This window comes from Electrophorus electricus, chromosome 4 (genome assembly GCF_041902795.1).
Source record: "Electrophorus electricus isolate QZ-2024a chromosome 4, ASM4190279v1, whole genome shotgun sequence".
Taxonomy (NCBI): Eukaryota; Metazoa; Chordata; class Actinopteri; order Gymnotiformes; family Gymnotidae; genus Electrophorus; species Electrophorus electricus.
The window spans coordinates 8,210,084-8,230,908 of NC_137500.1; the positions used below are offsets into that span (position 1 = coordinate 8,210,084).

At 41.8% G+C, this 20,825-nt stretch overlaps 4 protein-coding genes and 1 long non-coding RNA gene across 18 annotated transcripts; 4 read left to right on the plus strand and 1 right to left on the minus strand.

The window, feature by feature from the left end:
* The first annotated feature begins 1,365 nt into the window (after window positions 1-1,365).
* Window positions 1,366-4,724, plus strand: LOC145657451 (uncharacterized). Of its 3 annotated transcripts, none has more exons than XM_081712119.1 (7): window positions 1,366-1,712; window positions 3,373-3,445; window positions 3,533-3,613; window positions 3,785-3,841; window positions 3,928-4,035; window positions 4,120-4,149; window positions 4,231-4,724. In XM_081712119.1, exons 1-7 carry the CDS (start codon window positions 1,656-1,658, stop codon window positions 4,248-4,250), a joined length of 426 nt encoding a protein of 141 aa, XP_081568245.1. In that variant the 5' UTR covers window positions 1,366-1,655; the 3' UTR covers window positions 4,251-4,724. The 3 variants fall into 3 exon arrangements, with proteins under 3 accessions (XP_081568245.1, XP_081568244.1, XP_081568246.1); XM_081712118.1 differs by having other exon boundaries at window positions 1,373-1,712; window positions 3,530-3,613; XM_081712120.1 differs by lacking the exon at window positions 1,366-1,712 and adding an exon at window positions 2,941-3,045 and having other exon boundaries at window positions 3,530-3,613.
* Window positions 4,725-4,891: 167 nt separating this feature from the next.
* bmb (brambleberry) lies at window positions 4,892-16,745 on the minus strand. Of its 10 annotated transcripts, none has more exons than XR_014123127.1 (14): window positions 16,606-16,742; window positions 16,180-16,326; window positions 15,310-15,582; window positions 14,344-14,472; window positions 13,739-13,924; window positions 13,226-13,448; window positions 12,853-12,969; window positions 12,536-12,715; window positions 12,020-12,226; window positions 11,774-11,927; window positions 11,615-11,679; window positions 11,334-11,402; window positions 5,378-6,063; window positions 4,892-5,239 (listed from the first exon to the last, which is right to left on the minus strand). XR_014123127.1 is itself a non-coding variant. In XM_081712114.1 (14 exons), the coding sequence occupies exons 3-14, from the start codon at window positions 15,565-15,567 to the stop codon at window positions 5,131-5,133; spliced, it is 1,878 nt and encodes a 625-aa protein (XP_081568240.1). In that variant the 5' UTR covers window positions 15,568-15,582; window positions 16,180-16,326; window positions 16,606-16,742; the 3' UTR covers window positions 4,894-5,130. The 10 variants fall into 10 exon arrangements, 8 of the variants coding, with proteins under 8 accessions (XP_081568240.1, XP_081568239.1, XP_026856837.3 ...); XM_081712114.1 differs by lacking the exon at window positions 5,378-6,063 and adding an exon at window positions 10,677-10,777 and having other exon boundaries at window positions 4,894-5,266; window positions 11,281-11,402; XR_014123126.1 differs by having other exon boundaries at window positions 5,134-5,266.
* On the plus strand, window positions 6,655-10,596 carry LOC145657450 (uncharacterized). 3 transcript variants are annotated; one of them, XR_014123128.1, is made up of 8 exons: window positions 8,343-8,722; window positions 8,807-8,902; window positions 9,074-9,130; window positions 9,217-9,324; window positions 9,409-9,438; window positions 9,520-9,950; window positions 10,067-10,181; window positions 10,482-10,596. XR_014123128.1 is itself a non-coding variant. In XM_081712115.1 (7 exons), the coding sequence occupies exons 1-7, from the start codon at window positions 6,943-6,945 to the stop codon at window positions 9,537-9,539; spliced, it is 441 nt and encodes a 146-aa protein (XP_081568241.1). In that variant the 5' UTR covers window positions 6,655-6,942; the 3' UTR covers window positions 9,540-9,830. The 3 variants fall into 3 exon arrangements, 2 of the variants coding, with proteins under 2 accessions (XP_081568241.1, XP_081568242.1); XM_081712115.1 differs by lacking the exons at window positions 10,067-10,181; window positions 10,482-10,596 and adding an exon at window positions 6,655-6,999 and having other exon boundaries at window positions 8,650-8,722; window positions 9,520-9,830; XM_081712116.1 differs by lacking the exons at window positions 10,067-10,181; window positions 10,482-10,596 and adding an exon at window positions 8,143-8,332 and having other exon boundaries at window positions 8,650-8,722; window positions 9,520-9,830.
* LOC113571856 (uncharacterized) lies at window positions 10,605-11,781 on the plus strand. Its single transcript, XR_014123129.1, has 3 exons — window positions 10,605-10,935; window positions 11,244-11,416; window positions 11,598-11,781. It is a non-coding gene; the product is annotated as an uncharacterized LOC113571856 (long non-coding RNA).
* On the plus strand, window positions 16,586-20,190 carry faap24 (FA core complex associated protein 24). Its single transcript, XM_027001037.3, has 4 exons — window positions 16,586-16,719; window positions 16,852-16,991; window positions 17,229-17,384; window positions 19,530-20,190. Exons 1-4 carry the CDS (start codon window positions 16,611-16,613, stop codon window positions 19,770-19,772), a joined length of 648 nt encoding a protein of 215 aa, XP_026856838.1. The 5' UTR covers window positions 16,586-16,610; the 3' UTR covers window positions 19,773-20,190.
* The last annotated feature ends 635 nt before the right edge of the window (window positions 20,191-20,825 follow it).

Below are 20,825 nucleotides of genomic sequence, written 5' to 3' on the forward strand. Positions count from 1 at the left end.
AATCTTTATGCCAGAAGCCGGAGAAGGGTGTTTTAAGGAAAGCAAGTGTATAAGTGTATACAGTCCAATTCTGATAGATCTTAATACTGAAAAGCAATAAGACAAAAAAAAAAATAATAAAAAAAATAAATAAATATATATATATATATATATATATATATATATATATATATATATATATATATATATATATATATATTTATTTTAATGTATTTATTTATTTTTTAGATAGAAAATGCAATATGATTTTATCATTTTTATGGTTAGTATGGTTTATTTTCTATGAACCATAACTACATGAAGTACAACAGGGAGTAAGAATTGTAGTGATCTGGAAACACATAAGCCAAGCAAAGAAGTTAAGTTTATTTATCTAGTTGTACTCATCTAGTTGTTTATTGTATGTATCGTTTTCTAAAATAGAGCTTATGTATTTTTGCCCTTCTAGGCATCAGCAGTGATCCCTGTATTTCTATAGTATTCTAGATCATTGGTATATTGGACTCTAACCTACTCTACTGGCTAAGCTGTATTCTATGAGGAAATGACAAAGCACTTTTGTAAATCACTCTGGATAATAGCGTCTCCTAAAAGCTGTAAATGTAATTGCGCTTCTTGACAACATTTAAAAAAAATCAGGCCAGACGTCTTCGCTATATACAGCAGGCTCACCTGCTGGCTGCCCAGAAGGCGGCTATGGAGCAGTAGATGCAGGAGATAGGGGAGATACCTTCGCTGGTGTGGGGTTGCATAAATTAAATGAATGCTAAGCTTACACTAATAGAGAATAACGCGCAGAATGGAATAGGACTAATGCTTGAATTAATAAAATAATTACTGTATGTCCAGACATAACAGGAAATGCCCTAGACGTGCATATGTGTGATTATGGAAGAAGACATGTGTACGCGACAGTCAGACAGAGGCGACGGCTGAGATGGAAAAATACAAACGTAGAAGTGGCGCAAGACGAGACAACTATAAGTCTGTCTGTTGCAAAGTTATGCTTTAGATCACGCTCGCACTGCGTTGTGAAGTGACATCTCCAGAGCTCTGTATTAATAAAAGTCCACAAGCTAACGAACTGTTTCTTGTCTCTTCTTTCCTGCATCAACGAACACGACACTGGTTATGAACCTCGGGCAGTATGTTAATCGCCTAACGACGAGGCCGGAGCAGCGAGCAACCCCACATGTACATAAGGACTAAAGTGCCTAATCGCTAACCCTGAGAGGATAACCAGAGGAGTGTGAGGGCTTCGTCGTTCACTGCGGCCTTTTTTTTTTTTTGATAGCTACCCCAACTGCCTGATCACGCCAAAGTCTTTCGTGATCTCCAGGCTATGCGGACAAGCCTTGCTACGCCTAAGACAAGGACTCAGAACCGCGGCGGATTACGCCATGGAGTTCCGGACACTAGCTGCGGGAACCCGCTGGAACGAGCCTTCCTTAGTCGACGCGTTTATTCATGGCCTGAGAGCGGATCTGCAGGCGGAATTAACGTGCAAACCGGAAGCCTCCTCGCTGAACGAGGTGGTACACCTAGATATCGCATATGACCGCCTCTTGCAGGAGCGACGCAGGCAGTTTCACCATGGGCTGCCACAGCAGGAGGAAGTTCCCGCGATCGGGTAAGTGGAAGCCCCAGTGGAGTCCATGAAGCCAGCAGGGATGCGAGGCAAACCAGGAAATCGAGGGAGGCGCCATAATTCGGTGAGTCATTTCCCGACCCTTTCCTATGTGTAGACTGCCTGTTTACGTTATACATCAGGGGCGTCGGCGCTAGTTGACTCAGGTGCAGCGGGTAACATAATGGACTGGGGCTCCGCATAAAGGTTAGGGATAAGGCCATCTCCCAACCTCACTCCGTTAAGCGTGCGGGCGCTCGACGGAGGACCTGTAAGGTCGGGTTTCATAACACATATTACCCCTCGTGTTCTTCTCAAGGGGAGCATGTGGAGCAGGTTGCCTTTTACCTCCTCCCCTCCCTTTCTCATCCAATCACACTAGGAGTCCCATGGCTAAGGGCACATAACCCCCATTTAAAATGGACGGAGAACCATATCCTCGGGTGGGCATCCACCTGCGAGGGACGGTGCTCACCTCTCCGGGCGATGCCTCTTCAGTCCACGTCCATTGAAAGCCCTAAAGCAGGGGACGAACTCGCCGTGCCCCAAGAGTATAGCGAACTAGTGCAGGTTTTTAGCCCCTCGAAAGCCACACAGCTTCCTCCGCATCGTGACTGGGACGGTGCCATCACCCTTAATGACGGCACTGTTCCACCCAGGTGTAGGGTCTACCCTCTCTCCCAGGAGGAGGAACGGACGATGGGGCAATGCATCAAGGAGGCTCTACAACAAGGTTACATTCGACCCTCCACATCTCCGGCGTCCGCGAGTATCTTTTTGGTGAAGAAAAAGGATGGAGGGTTAAGGCCTTGCGTAGGCTATAGGGGGCTCAACGAGTTGTTGGAACAGTACCCATACCTGCTCCCTCTAGTCTCAGCAGTGCTCGAGCAGCTAAGGGGAGCCCGGGTGTTCACGAAGCGCGTGTAACCTCATAACGATCAGGCAGGGCGATGAATGGAAAACGGCTTTTAGTACGTCCTCTGGACATTGAGTATCCAGTCCTGCCGTATGGTCCAGCCACTGCCCCTTCAATATTTCAGGCCTACATCAATGAGGTCCTGCGAGAGTTCTTGGTAGATCTGTCGTCGCATATATCGACGACATCCTGATCTGTTCCTCCTCCCTGGACCAACATGTGCGTGACGTACGGGCTGTCCTCCGCACCCTCCTACAGAACCACCTCTACTGCAAACTAGAGAAATGTGAGTTTCATCGCAAAGGGGTGAGCTTCTTGGGATATGTCATCTGCAAAGGCAGCGTACGTATGCAACCATGCCAGGTGGAGGCAGTAATGGGCTGGCCTAGACCACAAACTTGAACTACAACGTTTCCTGGTATTCGCTCATTTCTATCGTCAGGATGTGCAACGTTGCCACATCGACATTTTCCAGAAGGCAGAGAAGTGTGATTGAAGCGTTGTAAGTTTATACAGTCCACTTTTGATAGATCTTAATACTGAAAAGCAATAAGTAAAAAAAATCATATTGCTGTTTATTTAATCATTTTGTATGAACCGGAACTACATAACTACATAAAGTGCAAAGGAAGTAGAGTAACAATCGTGATCCAGAAACAGAGAAGCTGAGCAAGGAAGTTAGTTTAGTCTAGTTGCACTATTTAACGATATTTAAAAAAAAATCAGGCCATACTTCTTTAGTATATGCGATTCCTTTGTGATATATACCTTAGCGTTTCAAGTGCCTGCTTGTATACTGTAAAACTACGCTTTGCATATCTTTTGGCAGCTATTTAAAGTAGCACTGCAACATTCTGAATACATGATGTCTGGCGGACCACCTCGTAATCAGAAAAATCTAGGTAAAACCTCCCAAGCTATTTCTGAGCTCTTTCCATTTAAACTAGAACTTCTTGTTTTTGACCTGTGGGAATTTTGTCTGATAGAAGTTTGCGGTGGTGTCACGAATGTTCCATTGTTGTCACACAACAACATTCAAGGAGACGTTAAACACACGTTCAGATACAATGGTGAGGAAATTGTCTATTTCGCTGTGCTAATTTATCTAGAATGTTGGAAAAGCAAATACAATTTGAGTATTGCATGTCCATCTTATCCTGACCAGATGATTACTTCTCATTGTGGTGTAACAAATATTTTTCTATACTGGCATTTCCTGTATTTATTTTCTTCAATACGAGGTCCACCGATGACACCCACGGGAGGAGCAGACAATGTTCAGCAAAGGGAACAAAATGGTATTTGTTTCATTGTAGATTATTTGATATATTCACTGTAATAGCTGCAAATTCACAAAATAAATTAATGTTTTTTCTTTTTGAAGTGGGAGACAATCTTATAAACATAAGAAATGAAGGAGGCATCCTTAATCAACCCACTTTTGAGGACAATGTTTGTGCTGGGGCCGTGAACCTTGAAGCAGAGATTAATAGTGCGTCAATTTAAATTTCAACTGAAATTTTCACTTTTCAATGGATTGGTATGTGAATTACATGACATTTCTCTCTTCTAACAGTACAACATCCACACATGGAGGAGAATAAAGGTGAGATTTTAGAGATTGTTACTACTGATGGTGATTTTCTCCATATTTGTCTTAAGTAAATCAATCACTTTCTTCTTATAGATCAGATGGATCTGAAATGAGAGAATTTCCACATTCCATTGTTTTTCTTCTGAGAGCCAGTACCGATGTGGAAACACATTTGTATCTTACATAATTCTTTTAAGAGGGAGGAGGGTTTTATTGTTACATTCGACCACATTCTTTTAATCAATTCTTGTGAATCTACACAAATATGCATTCTGCTGTGTTTAAAGGATTAACTGTTTTTTGTGAGGGCTTGTGTTTTGTTTCAGACAGTAATCTTAAAATCTAAATTACCCAATGTGCCAAATTTAAGAATAAAAGATTTTTTTAAAGCATTTATTTCTAAGGCATGCTCCTAAACTAAAGAAAAATAAACAGTACTATGCCATCCTTTGATGGGGCATAGAACCCGTTTGGCTGAACACAAATACATAGCATGTTTTATACGACCTCAGGTTAGTGTTAGGTTAATTATAAATGGACAGTTTAGTGCTTTCCTGAAGCTGCTTTGCATTAAATCATTTCTGGCATCGATTGTCTATTATTCCACAACTGTTCATTGCTTGCTTACAGAACGAAGTTAAGACACCCAACACTTCAATATTTACAACATCCAACTGGGCATAGAGCCTAAATTCTAACATAACATGCACTCTGCCCTCAAGTCTTTAGGACACTATGAAACAAGGTAAATATATTTAATGCCCATCTTAATTTATGAATGGAAATACCCAACACATACCAATCTTCAATCGTTATTTTATAATAATTTATTATAAATACATTTTATTTTAATCTTTAGATTGACAGTAAGAATGAATAAAAACAGCCATTACAAAATAGTAAAACAAAAACAAAAGATTACAAGTGGTAACGCTAGATAAAAACACCAAGTTAATGTGCTCAGTGGTGATACAAGTAGCAGTACGGAGCTGATCAGTTTGTGATGCGACTGTAAGAGTTATGCCCTCCCTCATGGACCCTGCAGAAGTCCTGACCTGCCAACGCCCTCTTCTTACACGGCTGCCCAAGCCTTGTAGTGCCACTACACAGAGGACGACCTGAGAGTGAACTGTTGGAAGGAGAATCAGCACAGTCCAACATACACAAGAAGTAGTGTGCTGCAGTAAGCAAGACCTTTAAACACGACTGCACACAAATTAGCACGACACTGAAGTCATACCTGTTGCTTATGACTGATTGACTGGGACTGGCACCAAGTGATTGGCTCACTGCATCCAAGACACCTCCCAGGTGCCTCTGGGGAACACGCTCCAGAACAACCCGCCAATTAAAATACACAAAGCCTAGAGTGCAGCTGAATGGGATTCCTTTCCTTGTCTTTACACATCGTTACTGACCTTGCTCAATTGTGTCAGACATTAATGAAAAGTTAAGTGACAAAGAAAATAAAGCCACCACAATGAGGTAAAAAACAACAACAAAACACCACACCATACCTGAAATAGTGTAATTAAAAATATTCTATTATAATCTTCAGATCTTGTCTTACCAGCATCTGACATAATTCACAGAAATACAGATTTATAAAAATCAGTTCTGTGAAGTAGCATCAAGCAAATATTGTGAAGAGCTGCTAAGAATCCGAATTTTTAGTAAATTATAATTCTTAATCCATCTTGGTATCAAATAAATTAAACTAAAATTTTCCATGCTAAACATTTTAATGTTTGCCCATTGCCATATTTTTAAATGCACATTTCAATTATTCTTTAAGGTTTTTAAGGGAAATAAACAAACACTCAAGTAGTACCTTATACAACATGTTTTAGAACAAGGAGACTTTTGTACTCACTCCACCATGGCCATGTCGAGTCTTGAGTCTGGGTGTAGAATGGCTGGGGGTGCCTAGAGAGAATAACGCGCAGAATGGAATAGGACTAATGCTTGAATTAATAAAATAATTACTGTATGTCCAGACATAACAGGAAATGCCCTAGACGTGCATATGTGTGATTATGGAAGAAGACATGTGTACGCGACAGTCAGACAGAGGCGACGGCTGAGATGGAAAAATACAAACGTAGAAGTGGCGCAAGACGAGACAACTATAAGTCTGTCTGTTGCAAAGTTATGCTTTAGATCACGCTCGCACTGCGTTGTGAAGTGACATCTCCAGAGCTCTGTATTAATAAAAGTCCACAAGGTAACGAACTGTTTCTTGTCTCTTCTTTCCTGCATCAACGAACACGACACTGGTTATGAACCTCGGGCAGTATGTTAATCGCCTAACGACGAGGCCGGAGCAGCGAGCAACCCCACATGTACATAAGGACTAAAGTGCCTAATCGCTAACCCTGAGAGGATAACCAGAGGAGTGTGAGGGCTTCGTCGTTCACTGCGGTCTTTTTTTTTTTTTTTGATAGCTACCCCAACTGCCTGATCACGCCAAAGTCTTTCGTGATCTCCAGGCTATGCGGACAAGCCTTGCTACGCCTAAAACAAGGACTCAGAACCGCGGCGGATTACGCCATGGAGTTCCGGACACTAGCTGCGGGAACCCGCTGGAACGAGCCTTCCTTAGTCGACGCGTTTATTCATGGCCTGAGAGCGGATCTGCAGGCGGAATTAACGTGCAAACCGGAAGCCTCCTCGCTGAACGAGGTGGTACACCTAGATATCGCATATGACCGCCTCTTGCAGGAGCGACGCAGGCAGTTTCACCATGGGCTGCCACAGCAGGAGGAAGTTCCCGCGATCGGGTAAGTGGAAGCCCCAGTGGAGTCCATGAAGCCAGCAGGGATGCGAGGCAAACCAGGAAATCGAGGGAGGCGCCATAATTCGGTGAGTCATTTCCCGACCCTTTCCTATGTGTAGACTGCCTGTTTACGTTATACATCAGGGGCGTCGGCGCTAGTTGACTCAGGTGCAGCGGGTAACATAATGGACTGGGGCTCCGCATAAAGGTTAGGGATAAGGCCATCTCCCAACCTCACTCCGTTAAGCGTGCGGGCGCTCGACGGAGGACCTGTAAGGTCGGGTTTCATAACACATATTACCCCTCGTGTTCTTCTCAAGGGGAGCATGTGGAGCAGGTTGCCTTTTACCTCCTCCCCTCCCTTTCTCATCCAATCACACTAGGAGTCCCATGGCTAAGGGCACATAACCCCCATTTAAAATGGACGGAGAACCATATCCTCGGGTGGGCATCCACCTGCGAGGGACGGTGCTCACCTCTCCGGGCGATGCCTCTTCAGTCCACGTCCATTGAAAGCCCTAAAGCAGGGGACGAACTCGCCGTGCCCCAAGAGTATAGCGAACTAGTGCAGGTTTTTAGCCCCTCGAAAGCCACACAGCTTCCTCCGCATCGTGACTGGGACGGTGCCATCACCCTTAATGACGGCACTGTTCCACCCAGGTGTAGGGTCTACCCTCTCTCCCAGGAGGAGGAACGGACGATGGGGCAATGCATCAAGGAGGCTCTACAACAAGGTTACATTCGACCCTCCACATCTCCGGCGTCCGCGAGTATCTTTTTGGTGAAGAAAAAGGATGGAGGGTTAAGGCCTTGCGTAGGCTATAGGGGGCTCAACGAGTTGTTGGAACAGTACCCATACCTGCTCCCTCTAGTCTCAGCAGTGCTCGAGCAGCTAAGGGGAGCCCGGGTGTTCACGAAGCGCGTGTAACCTCATAACGATCAGGCAGGGCGATGAATGGAAAACGGCTTTTAGTACGTCCTCTGGACATTGAGTATCCAGTCCTGCCGTATGGTCCAGCCACTGCCCCTTCAATATTTCAGGCCTACATCAATGAGGTCCTGCGAGAGTTCTTGGTAGATCTGTCGTCGCATATATCGACGACATCCTGATCTGTTCCTCCTCCCTGGACCAACATGTGCGTGACGTACGGGCTGTCCTCCGCACCCTCCTACAGAACCACCTCTACTGCAAACTAGAGAAATGTGAGTTTCATCGCAAAGGGGTGAGCTTCTTGGGATATGTCATCTGCAAAGGCAGCGTACGTATGCAACCATGCAAGGTGGAGGCAGTAATGGGCTGGCCTAGACCACAAACTTGAACTACAACGTTTCCTGGTATTCGCTCATTTCTATCGTCAGGATGTGCAACGTTGCCACATCGACATTTTCCAGAAGGCAGAGAAGTGTGATTGAAGCGTTGTAAGTTTATACAGTCCACTTTTGATAGATCTTAATACTGAAAAGCAATAAGTAAAAAAAATCATATTGCTGTTTATTTAATCATTTTGTATGAACCGGAACTATATGAAGTGCAAAGGAAGTAGAGTAACAATCGTGATCCAGAAACAGAAGCTGAGCAAGGAAGTTAGTTTAGTCTAGTTGCACTATTTAACGATATTTAAAAAAAAATCAGGCCATACTTCTTTAGTATATGCGATTCCTTTGTGATATATACCTTAGCGTTTCAAGTGCCTGCTTGTATACTGTAAAACTACGCTTTGCATATCTTTTGGCAGCTATTTAAAGTAGCATTGCAACATTCTGAATACATGATGTCTGGCGGACCACCTCGTAATCAGAAAAATCTAGGTAAAACCTCCCAAGCTATTTCTGAGCTCTTTCCATTTAAACTAGAACTTCTTGTTTTTGACCTGTGGGAATTTTGTCTGATAGCTGTAAATATAGAAGCTAGAGGTGGCGTGGTGAATGCTCCAGTTGTGTTAAACAACAGAGTTCAAGGAGATGTTAAACATGCGTTCAGTTACAAAGGTGAGGAAATTGTCCATCTCGCTGTACTAATTTATCTAGAATGTTGGAAAAGCAAATATAACTTGAGTATTGCATGTCCATCTTATCCTGACCAGATGATTGTTATACCACAATGAGAAGTAAACATTTTTCTATACTGGCATTTCCTGTATTTATTTTCTTCAATACGAGGTCCACCGATGACACCCACGGGAGGAGCAGACAATGTTCAGCAAAGGGAACAAAATGGTATTTGTTTCATTGTAGATTATTTGATATATTCACTGTAATAGCTGCAAATTCACAAAATAAATTAATGTTTTTTCTTTTTGAAGTGGGAGACAATCTTATAAACATAAGAAATGAAGGAGGCATCCTTAATCAACCCACTTTTGAGGACAATGTTTGTGCTGGGGCCGTGAACCTTGAAGCAGAGATTAATAGTGCGTCAATTTAAATTTCAACTGAAATTTTCACTTTTCAATGGATTGGTATGTGAATTACATGACATTTCTCTCTTCTAACAGTACAACATCCACACATGGAGGAGAATAAAGGTGAGATTTTAGAGATTGTTACTACTGATGGTGATTTTCTCCATATTTGTCTTAAGTAAATCAATCACTTTCTTCTTATAGATCAGATGGATCTGAAATGAGAGAATTTCCACATTCCATTGTTTTTCTTCTGAGAGCCAGTACCGATGTGGAAACACATTTGTATCTTTTACATAATTCTTTTAAGAGGGAGGAGGGTTTTATTCTTTTGTTACATTCGACCACATTCTTTTAATCAATTCTTGTGAATCTACACAAATATGCATTCTGCTGTGTTTAAAGGATTAACTGTTTTTTGTGAGGGCTTCAGTGTTTTGTTTCAGACAGTAATCTGTTAAAATCTGAATTACCCAATGTGCCAAATTTAAGAATAAAAGATTTTTTTTAAAGCATTTCTTTCTAAGGCATGCTCCTAAACTAAAGAAAAATAAACAGTACTATGCCATCCTTTGATGGGGCATAGAACCCATTTGGCTGAACACAAATACATAGCATGTGTTATACGACCTCAGGTTAGTGTTAGGTTAATTATAAATGGACAGTTTAGTGCTTTCCTGAAGCTGCTTTGCATTAAATCATTTCTGGCATCGATTGTCTTATTCCACAACTGTTCATCGCTTGCTTACAGAACAAAGTTAAGACACCCAACACTTCAATATTTACAACATCCAACTGGGCATAGAGCCTAAATTCTAACATAACATGCACTCTGCCCTCAAGTCTTTAGGACACTATGAAATGAGGTAAATATATTTAATGCCCATCTTAATTTATGAATGGAAATACCCAACACGTACCAATCTTCAATGGTTATTTTATAATAATTTATTATAAATACATTTTATTTTAATCTTTAGTTTGACAGTAAGAATGAATAAAAACAGCCATTACAAAATAGTAAAACAAAACCAAAAGATTACAAGTGATAACACTAGATAAAAACACCAAGTTAATGTGCTCACTGGTGATGCAAGTAGCAGTACGGAGCTAATCAGTTTGTGATGCGACTGTAAGAGTTATGCCCTCCCTCATGGACCCTGCAGAAGTCCTGACCTGCCAACGCCCTCTTCTTACACTGCTGCCCAAGCCTTGTAGTGCCACTACACAGAGGACGACCTGAGAGTGAACTGTTGGAAGGAGAATCAGCACAGTCCAACATACACAAGAAGTAGTGTGCTGCAGTAAGCAAGACCTTTAAACACGACTGCACACAAATTAGCACGACACTGAAGTCATACCTGTTGCTTATGACTGATTGACTGGGACTGGCACCAAGTGATTGGCTCACTGCATCCAAGACACCTCCCAGGTGCCTCTGGGGAACACGCTCCAGAACAACCTGCCAATTAAAATACACAAAGCCTAGAGTGCAGCTGAATGGGATTCCTTTCCTTGTCTTTACACATCGTTACTGACCTTGCTCAATTGTGTCAGACATTAATGAAAAGTTAAGTGACAAAGAAAATAAAGCCACCACAAGAAAATCACCACAATGAGGTAAAAAACAACAACAAAACACCACACCATACCTGAAATAGTGTAATTAAAAATATTCTATTATAATCTTCAGATCTTGTCTTACCAGCATCTGACATAATTCACAGAAATACAGATTTATAATAATCAGTTCTGTGACGTAGCATCAAGCAAATATTGTGAAGAGCTGCTAAGAATCTGAATTTTTAGTAAATTATAATTCTTAATCCATCTTGGTATCAAAAATTAAACTAAAATTTTCCATGCTAAACATTTTAATGTTTGCCCATTGCCATATTTTTAAATGCACATTTCAATTATTCTTTAAGGTTTTTAAGGGAAATAAACAAACACTTTTGTACTCACTCCACCATGGCCATGTCGAGTCTTGAGTCTGGGTGTAGAATGGCTGGGGGTGCCTAGAGAGATACGTCCATGTCTGGGTGGAACAGCGCCAGATGGAGACAAAGCCACCATGCAGGGGTCACCTACATAATGCAGAGTAAGTGACGAGCATGTGAACATGCACCCACCTGCCATGCACATTCATTCAGAGAAATGCATCTGTGCGTGTGTGTGTTAGCTGTTAGCAGTGTTTACATTGTGTGTACACTGACCAACATTTCATATGTACAACTGTCTGACTTTCTGTTCACATGACAAACTTGGAACGTGCGAGTCAGTCAGTCTGAGAACACACCCGTCATAAAGCTGTCCTGACCAAGATATGGCACCTCAGATTCCAAATCACATTCCAGGTCAGCTCTAAAAACAGACAAAAGTAGTCATTGTGGTGAGGACCGTGGCATTCATGCCCAGCTCAGGCTTCAAGCAGATCTCCCCCAGGGGCAAGACTCACTCTCGAGGGGTGGAGGACATCACCGGGCCACAGGCAGTGTCGGGGGGCTGTTCATGGGTCTCCATGGCAGGAGCCAGAGGAAGAGGAGCAGGACAACACTTCTGGCTCTTCAGCTTGGACAGCATCCACAACAACCGCAGCACGAACCAGTGACCTGTGCACAAGTGAGAGGTCAGCGTTCAGACACGCGAACACAAGGCCGCGTTAGCTTCAGAGGAAGCATCCTACAGCCCCATGAGGACTAACCCAGGGAGAGTGTGACGAGGAGCAGCGAAAGTGTGACCAGGTCCAAGGCCGACTGCTGGTTGACTTCGGCGATGGCGTTGACGGGTACGGTGATGAGCAGAGACATGCGGGAGAAAGTGGGACACTGCAGGAAGGACAGCAACACTGCGGCGAACAGGAAATACCCAGCATGCATCACACACGTCCACACGGCACGCAGGCTCAGACCTGAGGAAGCAAAGGGGCATTATGAAATATAACCTTTCACCTCCAAGACCAGCCGATAATGCTAATTCCAGTAAACTGGCATCAAGCCTTCCATTTTCAGTATAAGCAGGATTGCCTTCATTCAGCACTTCTGTGTAAAGAAGTGCGCCACTTTAGAAAGTTTCTTGTTAGGAGAAAGACAAATATGCAGCCGTCACAGAGAAGGTGGGATTTATCTAATGACTTGGATCCTACCACATGACCATGCTGTAAAACAAATAAATAAAAAAAATAAATGCTAAAATCAGTAGGGTTGGGTGTGTGATGTACCTGCCCACCCCAGGTATCCCTGGATCATACTCAGTCGATCCTCTATTCGGTTCTGCATGCTGTCCAAGTGTGTCAGCAGATATCCCAGAGTGGTATTCATGCGCTCCAGCTTCCCAATCAACTCACCGTAGAACTGCACTGTTGTGTTTTGCTGCTGCAGAACACCATTCAAACTGAGCTCTGAAACACATCAGCATTACAGGTGGTCAAACACTCCACACTACATACACCCTAGCACCACGAGGATGACGAAACATAAATGACAACAATATAGCCTCAGGTGATGCTGTGAACACTCCACACAGATTGGCATTTACCCATTTTACTGTAGATCTCCTGGGCACGCCCTCGGACTTCAGCAAGGTCATCCAGAATGGCCCGATGTCCTTCTTGCACATCTGTACCTTGACCCTTTAACTGCTCACTAACATTCTCTGAGTATGTAATAGAAGGACACAAGGACATGTGAAGTCAGATATTAAAATCTCAATTGTGCATTTAAATCTAAATTTAAAACCAACATAAGCAGACTTCTTCAGATCTTAATGAACAATGACTAAAAGAATCTTAAATGGCCATTCAGAAATAAATAAATAAATAGATAGATAGATAGAAACCACAATCTGCACCCCCACCCCCCACACACACACTCAAGAGTGCTCAATTTGCATTCACGGTCATGTAACCGACCCATTCTCTGGGTAATGCCCTGTATCAGCTGTGCCACCAGCTGCTGCCCGGTGCTGATGAGGGCTCTCTCCTGTGCCAGCCTCTGCAGATTGGTGGTGATCGAAGCATCCAGCTGCTCCTGGCCCTCCTTTAGTGCCCCCTGCTGGAGCTGCAGGGTACTGTGACCATCCAACAGCCTGTCCAGTGATGACGCAGTCAGGTCCCGCAGCTCACGCTGCCCCTCCTACACATACATACTTTCATTTTATGGCATTTGGAAGTTCATCTTCTCCACTAATAATTTAAGACCCTTTCATCCTGGTATATAGCTGCCATTACACCATCTGGATAACTTCTCTTACATTTTTCTGGTAGGGCATCATGTGTGGAGTAACTAAGCCAATTTCTCAAGCATCAAACACTTTGTCCACTTGACTGTCACTGCTCAACCTTCCAAAAAAAAAAATCACCATATACCAACTTACCACACTAAGAATAATACAAGGGCACAAGTCACAAGATATGCTAGCGAACCTTCAAATCTTTCATAGCATCAAGCTGGCTTGTTGCCGTGGAGATAAGAGCATTGACGGTAAGCTCTGCCTGTCGGCGGAAGTGCTGCTGGCGTGTGGCATAACACACGGCGCGTGCTCGGTTGCTGACAATGTGATACGCATTCCATGTGTCTGAATCCATATCCGCTGTACACTCTTTAATGGACTGCAAAAAAGAAAAAAAAGAAAAGCTGAATCCGTAGTCACTTCAGGAACCACATGCAATAAATGTAGAGTTTTGTCTTTTATATAAACTGACACTGGACATGAGTGGGCAAACATCAGCACTCATGCTTTAAACGCATATGCTCTCTTGTAGCCATTACACTGGACCTGGCTTAAGCCTTTCTACGGCCAGTCATGGCGGCATTCGGTCTTGTTGGGATGATGCCCATTAAACACAACTCCATGTTACCACATGAGTGGGTCTGTTTTCTGAGACTCATGGTTGATGAACCCATTTATAGTAGCTAGGGATCCTTTCCTGAGTAGACAACAAAGCACTTTGCTCTGGCTAAGAGTATCTGCTAAATGCTATAAACAAATGTAACAACTTGAAATGTTTCATTTTTCTGTGGCCTATACCATTTCCTCAGTGCAAAGGTAAGTCCCGCGACCCTCCACTTCTGACTGGCAGTTAAACAGAGCCACACCCAGTTTGGCCAGCTGTTCTTCCGTTAGGCCATTGCAGGTAGCCTTGAGCTGAGTAATAACCTGTGAAGAGAGAGCACACAGTGGCCAATGCTTTATATTCTGGTGGAAAATATACAAGGACAAAATACACACCTCAAAAGACCAACAGCTAAAATCACAAAGACTGAAAGGCAGTTACAAAAAAAATTATCATATTAGAAGACTGTCAATTTCCAATTTGTCAGCTATAAAAGAGGCCCGACATATAGAATTTTGTGTTTTTTAAAGCAGTAAGAGGCATGGGTTTCTAGAGGGACAAAGTAGTTAGTATTAAAATTAAGCACATTGGTGATAGAAACTGCAAAATACTGCATCATGGGGAACATTCTCAAAATACACAACGGTATATGCCAAATGAAAACACACTGCTTCAACAAAGAGGAAAAATTAAATTAAAAGCAAGTGTTAGACAGGTTTACAACCGCTAAATACCATAAAGCTACATCTTGCAGAACTACAGAATCAGAACCTCGCTGAACAAAAAAAATTAAAGATTTTTAAAAAATAAATAAATCATGTGGGACATGAGCTTCAGTAAAATAGAATTATAACAGGGATGCCATTTAGAACAACCATACATAATTGCAAGTGTTAAACAGGGTGATGGATCAATAATGACAAAAGAAGTGATCTCATGACAGTTGATGTGATTACTGCTCCACATGATGTATAATAGCTAAGGGATAGCAGGTGATTTTACAAGACCAGGTGTACCCCATGTTGTAAAGTGCTCCCTTGTGATGTTTCTATATTTCAAGGTGAAAATGCATGCAGGCTGCTAAAGAAACTCGAGTAGTTTTATGCACATTTGGATGAGGGTATAAACACCTTCCATGGCCTCTTCCATCATGCAGTTACCTTAAGGTGGCAGCTGTCAAGAGGGCTGAGATCCATCTGTTTAGCCACAGATAAAAACTTCTCATCCGCAACACTCATTTCAAAAGATGGGACCTCGCCGTGCAGAACAGATGAGGCAGTGGCAGAAGCTGGGGGCATAGAGGCTGGTGTAGGTGCAGCCTTCTTCAGCCATTCAAAGAAAGCCTCAGCTATACTCCGCTGATTACCCAGCAGGCACATCAGCAGCAGCATCCAGGGCACCTCACCCCTCTGAAACATTTCACCCTAAAAGAGCTGGACAGGGAAGAAGATTGGATTTCAGAGAGAAAAAGGAAAAGATAACAAGGGGAGCGGAGGAGCGGACACAGAAAAACAATGGCGGCGACAGGACAAATTCTGCCTTTTCTACTTTCGAGGTTGCAAGCGTACGTACGAGGGGAATTATTTCATACGAGTTTTTGCACAAACAGCAATGCTATAACGAAACATTAGGAGTACTTGAGTCTAGTTTGAGAACTGTGTTCATATCTTTGAACTGATTTAGTCCGTCAATTGATTTAACTTGACACACTTGCCGTTTAAACTGAAAAATGAGATTCAGGTTCCCTCGCCCAAACAAGTCTGGGCATGGATCTTCACAGGTGACTAGAATCACTGAACATCACCGTGTGTTAACACTCCGCTCATAAATTATATACGAGTCTTCACCAACAGACAGAACATTAGACAGACCATGTTCCTTTGAAAAAAATAAATAAATAAATAAATAATAATAAAAAAAAAAATTAATAAATATATATATATATATATATATATATATATATATATATATATAATAATTAAGCACAACTTTTAAGTTTCTGTCAAATAAAATGCGCTTAACATACTCACCAGTGACTTTTCAAAAGCTCTTCAGGAAACCCTCCTTTGCCGTATAATCCTAATCCTAAAACACTGTGATTGGATCATCAACAGTAGTTAGTTAATTCCACGCTGGGCATGATTCTGTCTGAACAAGACTGCCCCGCTACTGTTCAACTATTTAAAAGAAAAGGGACCAACCAGTGAACATCAGCGGCGTGGTAGAAATCTCGCGAGACAGTTCGGGTTTAGCTGGCGCGAGATTTAACTCGTCTATACTCTTGTCGTGGTCGTCCAGTCGTTTTCATTTGACAGAAGTAGCTAACGCTAACCTTCTGGATTCATGCACTTAGCTGTGTAGCTAGCTGGTTATTATTTGTCAGAGAGGCATTATTTAACGTCTCTGCATTAACGAATATGTCTGTACTAGATGAAATGTAAAAAACAAAAACTTACTTGCGATGGATTCAAAGCCTTCACCTGCAGTCGTCGTTAGTGCCGTCCCGCCATATGGGCATGTCATCCTCAGCGCCAAGTGGAGAGGCTCTACGTTAGCGCACCATTTTAAAGGTGGCATGGTTACCATAGCGGAGGAGCAACAATGATACAAAGCTTTCACGCCATCTCATTAGTTGTCCTTGCGTTGTCTTAAGATGTTGTAAGAAACTAAAGACTTGCTCACGGTTCCCACCTTTGTTCCAGGGGTTGTGAAAGCGATATTTGAGGAAGAGCTTGGTGTTGTTGATCTGCACCTCAGCAACAAAAGTTGTATCCTGTATGTGTCAGAGAGTGACGTGGTGGCAGGGAATGACTACAAAAGAAAGATTGTCCGATTCAGAAATGTGAGCTTTACCCTTTTAAAAACAAATTTAAGTTAGAACCGTATGTTATATGTAAGTTAATTATTAAATGTATATTTCCTAATCAGTAATGGTGTAATTCCTGTTCTTAACCATATTTAATGCTTATTCCTTATTAGTGTTATTTATTACACCTCATGAATCTATGATAATTTACCTTTTTTTTAAACTCTTAACAAGATGCATGTTACTTTTAATTTTTTTTATACTTTGTCAAAGGCCAATAGCAACTTCCATGGGGTTGTTCTAGTGGAGAAGACTCGTCTCAGTGAGCAGTATTTCAGTGGCCTGCAGAGGTTTGTGGTACTGGAGCTGGGTTTAACCCTGCTTGCTGTCGCCAGTCCTGTTGAAGCAGCCCAGCTCATTTCACAGATGGTGAGTCACTGGCATTATACATGTGCACTTAAGATATCCAGCGTATTTTATGATCAATTTATGAATTTATGTTATATATCACAGATTATCTACATTAAAAAAAAGTGAAAAAGAACTAGGCTCAAGTACTAGAAGATTAATAACACTTCTGAAATGTATACCCAGACCCATCTATTTTACCACTATGAGACATGTTGTAATGTGTATTTTAGGTTATTTCCATAAAAAGCATTCTAAATACTGTTATCCCTAGGGTTACCAGCTGATGATGCATTTAAGGATGCTTTTAAGTATAATTAGCTAACCTAGTGATGGTTACTCAGAATTGCTCAAACTGTTTGAACACAATGAATCAATTGATTCAAACAGTTCCTGTGTTTCAGAACCTGGGTTTCATACATGACCTGATGTCACACACAGTAGTGGGGAAATTCAAATACATGGAGCGATCTGCTCCATTGAAAGTGTAAAGTGCATTGAGCTATTTTGTAAGTTAATATGCTTTAATTAATAGAGATGTGGTACTATAAATTAAATACTCCAATAACCTTATCAATCGACCAAATAATACCTGTCAATAAATAAAATGCACATGGTCTTCAATGATAGCCTAGCTGGGGCCAGTATTTCAACAACGGCCATTCTTGCATCGTGGATCATTTTCCAGTGTATACCGAGAATGTTGTGACTGGGGAAAAGATCCTGTGAAAGGGGAGCCTGTGGACATAAACAACTTGTTGATGAAAGGCTTAAAGGGGTCAGAGTAGGCTGTCGAAGCAGTCTGACAAACAGGTGGTGCACAGTCAAGTAAACAGCAGCAGAATATAACACTGCTGCTCCATCTCATGTGTCTAAACACACAACTCGTTCTTCCTTAGCACGGATGGGTTGTAACAGGAGACAACCAGTTCAGCTGCCTTTGACCTCTAAGGGAAACAGAAAGGCAAGACTCCAGGTCAGAATTTGGTGCAAGCAGCATGAATCGATGAGCCCTTCCTGACAGGTGTCAACAGTTCAGGATGGTGAGGGTGGAGAGATGATGTGGGGAATGATTTCTTGGCACAACCTGGGTCCTTTGATACCTGTGGTTGGATGTTTGGACAGTATGGCTTACCTAAGCATTGTGGCTGACCAAGTTCATCTCTTCAGGGCAGGATGGCATCTCTTCATGGCAGGCCTTCACAGTCCCTAGGTCTTTAATCCTATAGACCATGTAGAATAGGCTATTCCGAGCAGTACCGCCATCTAATTTGTGGCAGCTGCATGAAGCTATCCTGTCCACATGGACCAAGATTTCTGTGCAACAATTTTACTAGATGGGTGTCTAATAAAATGGCCATTGTTCGTGTGTAAATAGTTGTAAGTGCCAGTAAATCAAACCACAAAATCTCTCTCACTCTCACTAACTTAGAAAGAAGCTTTCCTAGCTACCAGAAAGGCCTGGTCGTTCTGGCCTTTCTCATGCTTCGAGCTATTCCTAAACCACTGTTTCTCCTGTGAGGATTCTAATTGGTTTGGAGTGTTCAACACACTTCCGTTCATTTCTCCCATTACTAACCTAGTATGGGTCTATAATAAAATAAAAACCAGACAGCTGACAGCATGTGAATCTAGAGCTCCATTCAAACTGCCAGTCTCTTATGTCATTTTAATAAAGTAGGACATTATGAACTACAGCCTTGCTGACTAGCTCAGAATGACAGCTCAGGGCAAGGTATGAGCTAACATCTTGATATTAAAATATAGCGAAAAGAGGTGTCACAACTGACATTTCCAACTTCGTTACAGTACTTTGGAAGGTAACACACTACTCAAAGGGCTGGTACATGTCAGAAGAACTATTAATTATTAGCAGACTGACATTTTGAACAGCCGCAGCATGAGAGACAGGAGGTGTCTGTGCGTCTGTCTGTATGTTTACGGTAGCTTGTGTGTGTCAACTAGCTGTCATAAAGATTTGAGCTTAAAGCTGTCACGATGTGTGACATTTTAGCTACTAAATTCTATGATATTCTATTATAAAACATTGACAGTATTTTAGCTTCCTTTACAAAATACAGGACTGGCACATGCATCAGGAATTAATCTTGTACTCTGTGTATGTAGCTGCCATATAACATGACAACCGTTTGTGATCCTGCATAGGTCCATGGAGAGAGCAAGGAAAACCCTTTTCGCAGAAGAAGTGCATGCAGACTCTTAGACCCGGTGGTGTTGAACCTAGTGCAGCAGATCCCTGGGGTCGGCAAAGTAAAGGCCATGGCTCTGCTCCAGCAGTTCTCCAGCATCCATCAGATCTGCAACCTCTCAGCCCAGCAGCTGGAGTCTGTTGTGGGGCAGGCCACTGCTCAGCAAATCTGGGGTTTTTTCCATAATCAGCTCAGCTGACACTACACGACATTCTACTGTGCAGACTTTCACAAGGACTTTTTAGCTCAAACTCTTTAACCTGCTGCAAGCCAAGCGCTCCGATATCAGAATACAGCCATCCAAACTTGTGTTTAATGTTTTTTTGCTGATTTTTATAAGAATAATTTAGATTAGCAAGAAAGTCAAGCTGCATAAACGTAATTTGAATTCAAAAGTTGTACAAAATATAATTAGAATAAATTACATGCTTATTTGTTAGATCATTTTGTTTGCTTTTCATTGTATTAAATATCTATTTAAATGTATAGCTCATAATTTTATTTACTTTTCACCTGTGATTTCTCATTGACATCTGGAGTGGTACAGTTTCAGAAAATGTTTTGACCCATTGATTATTAAAAAAGCATTGGTGCTTTTTGTTTGGTACAATGTACAATAGTCACCCACTCTTGTTTGTTTGGTTGTTTGTTGGGGTAGTTGTTGGTTCTTCTTTGTTTGTTTCTTCCATATACTTGCATGATGTGATTATAGTGTGTATAGTATGGAAAACAGTTCCAAGGAAAGTGGGTCCTGTCTATATTGGCAGACTTGCTGGACACTGAAAAGGGATGTTGCTGAGTCCAAATATAGACAAAATACATTGTAAACTTTAGAAATATGTTTGTACATATTTTAAGTATAATAGCCTTTATAAATAAGAAACATACTTAATGTAAAATTGAATTGCCATATTACCTCAAAATCACAGAAAAAGTCTAAAAACAGATTTCAGTGTAAAAAAGTATTACTGAATCCAACTATTTAAATTTGTGAAACATTTTGATGACTGGTATAATCTTTAAGAACAGGGAAGACTCCGTGTCCGGTTCCCAGGTGTTGGCACCATTTTGACAACTTCCTGATCGAGGCAGGGAAGCAGAACACAGGATGCATAGATAGAACACAGCACATTTAATGTATTTATTTATTTAGTTAGTGAGTTGGTTAGTTTTTGTTGAACAAATCAATACCTATTATGTTCACTTTTCATTCATTCATTTAGCTTCTAAACCTCTTAATCCAATCCAAGTT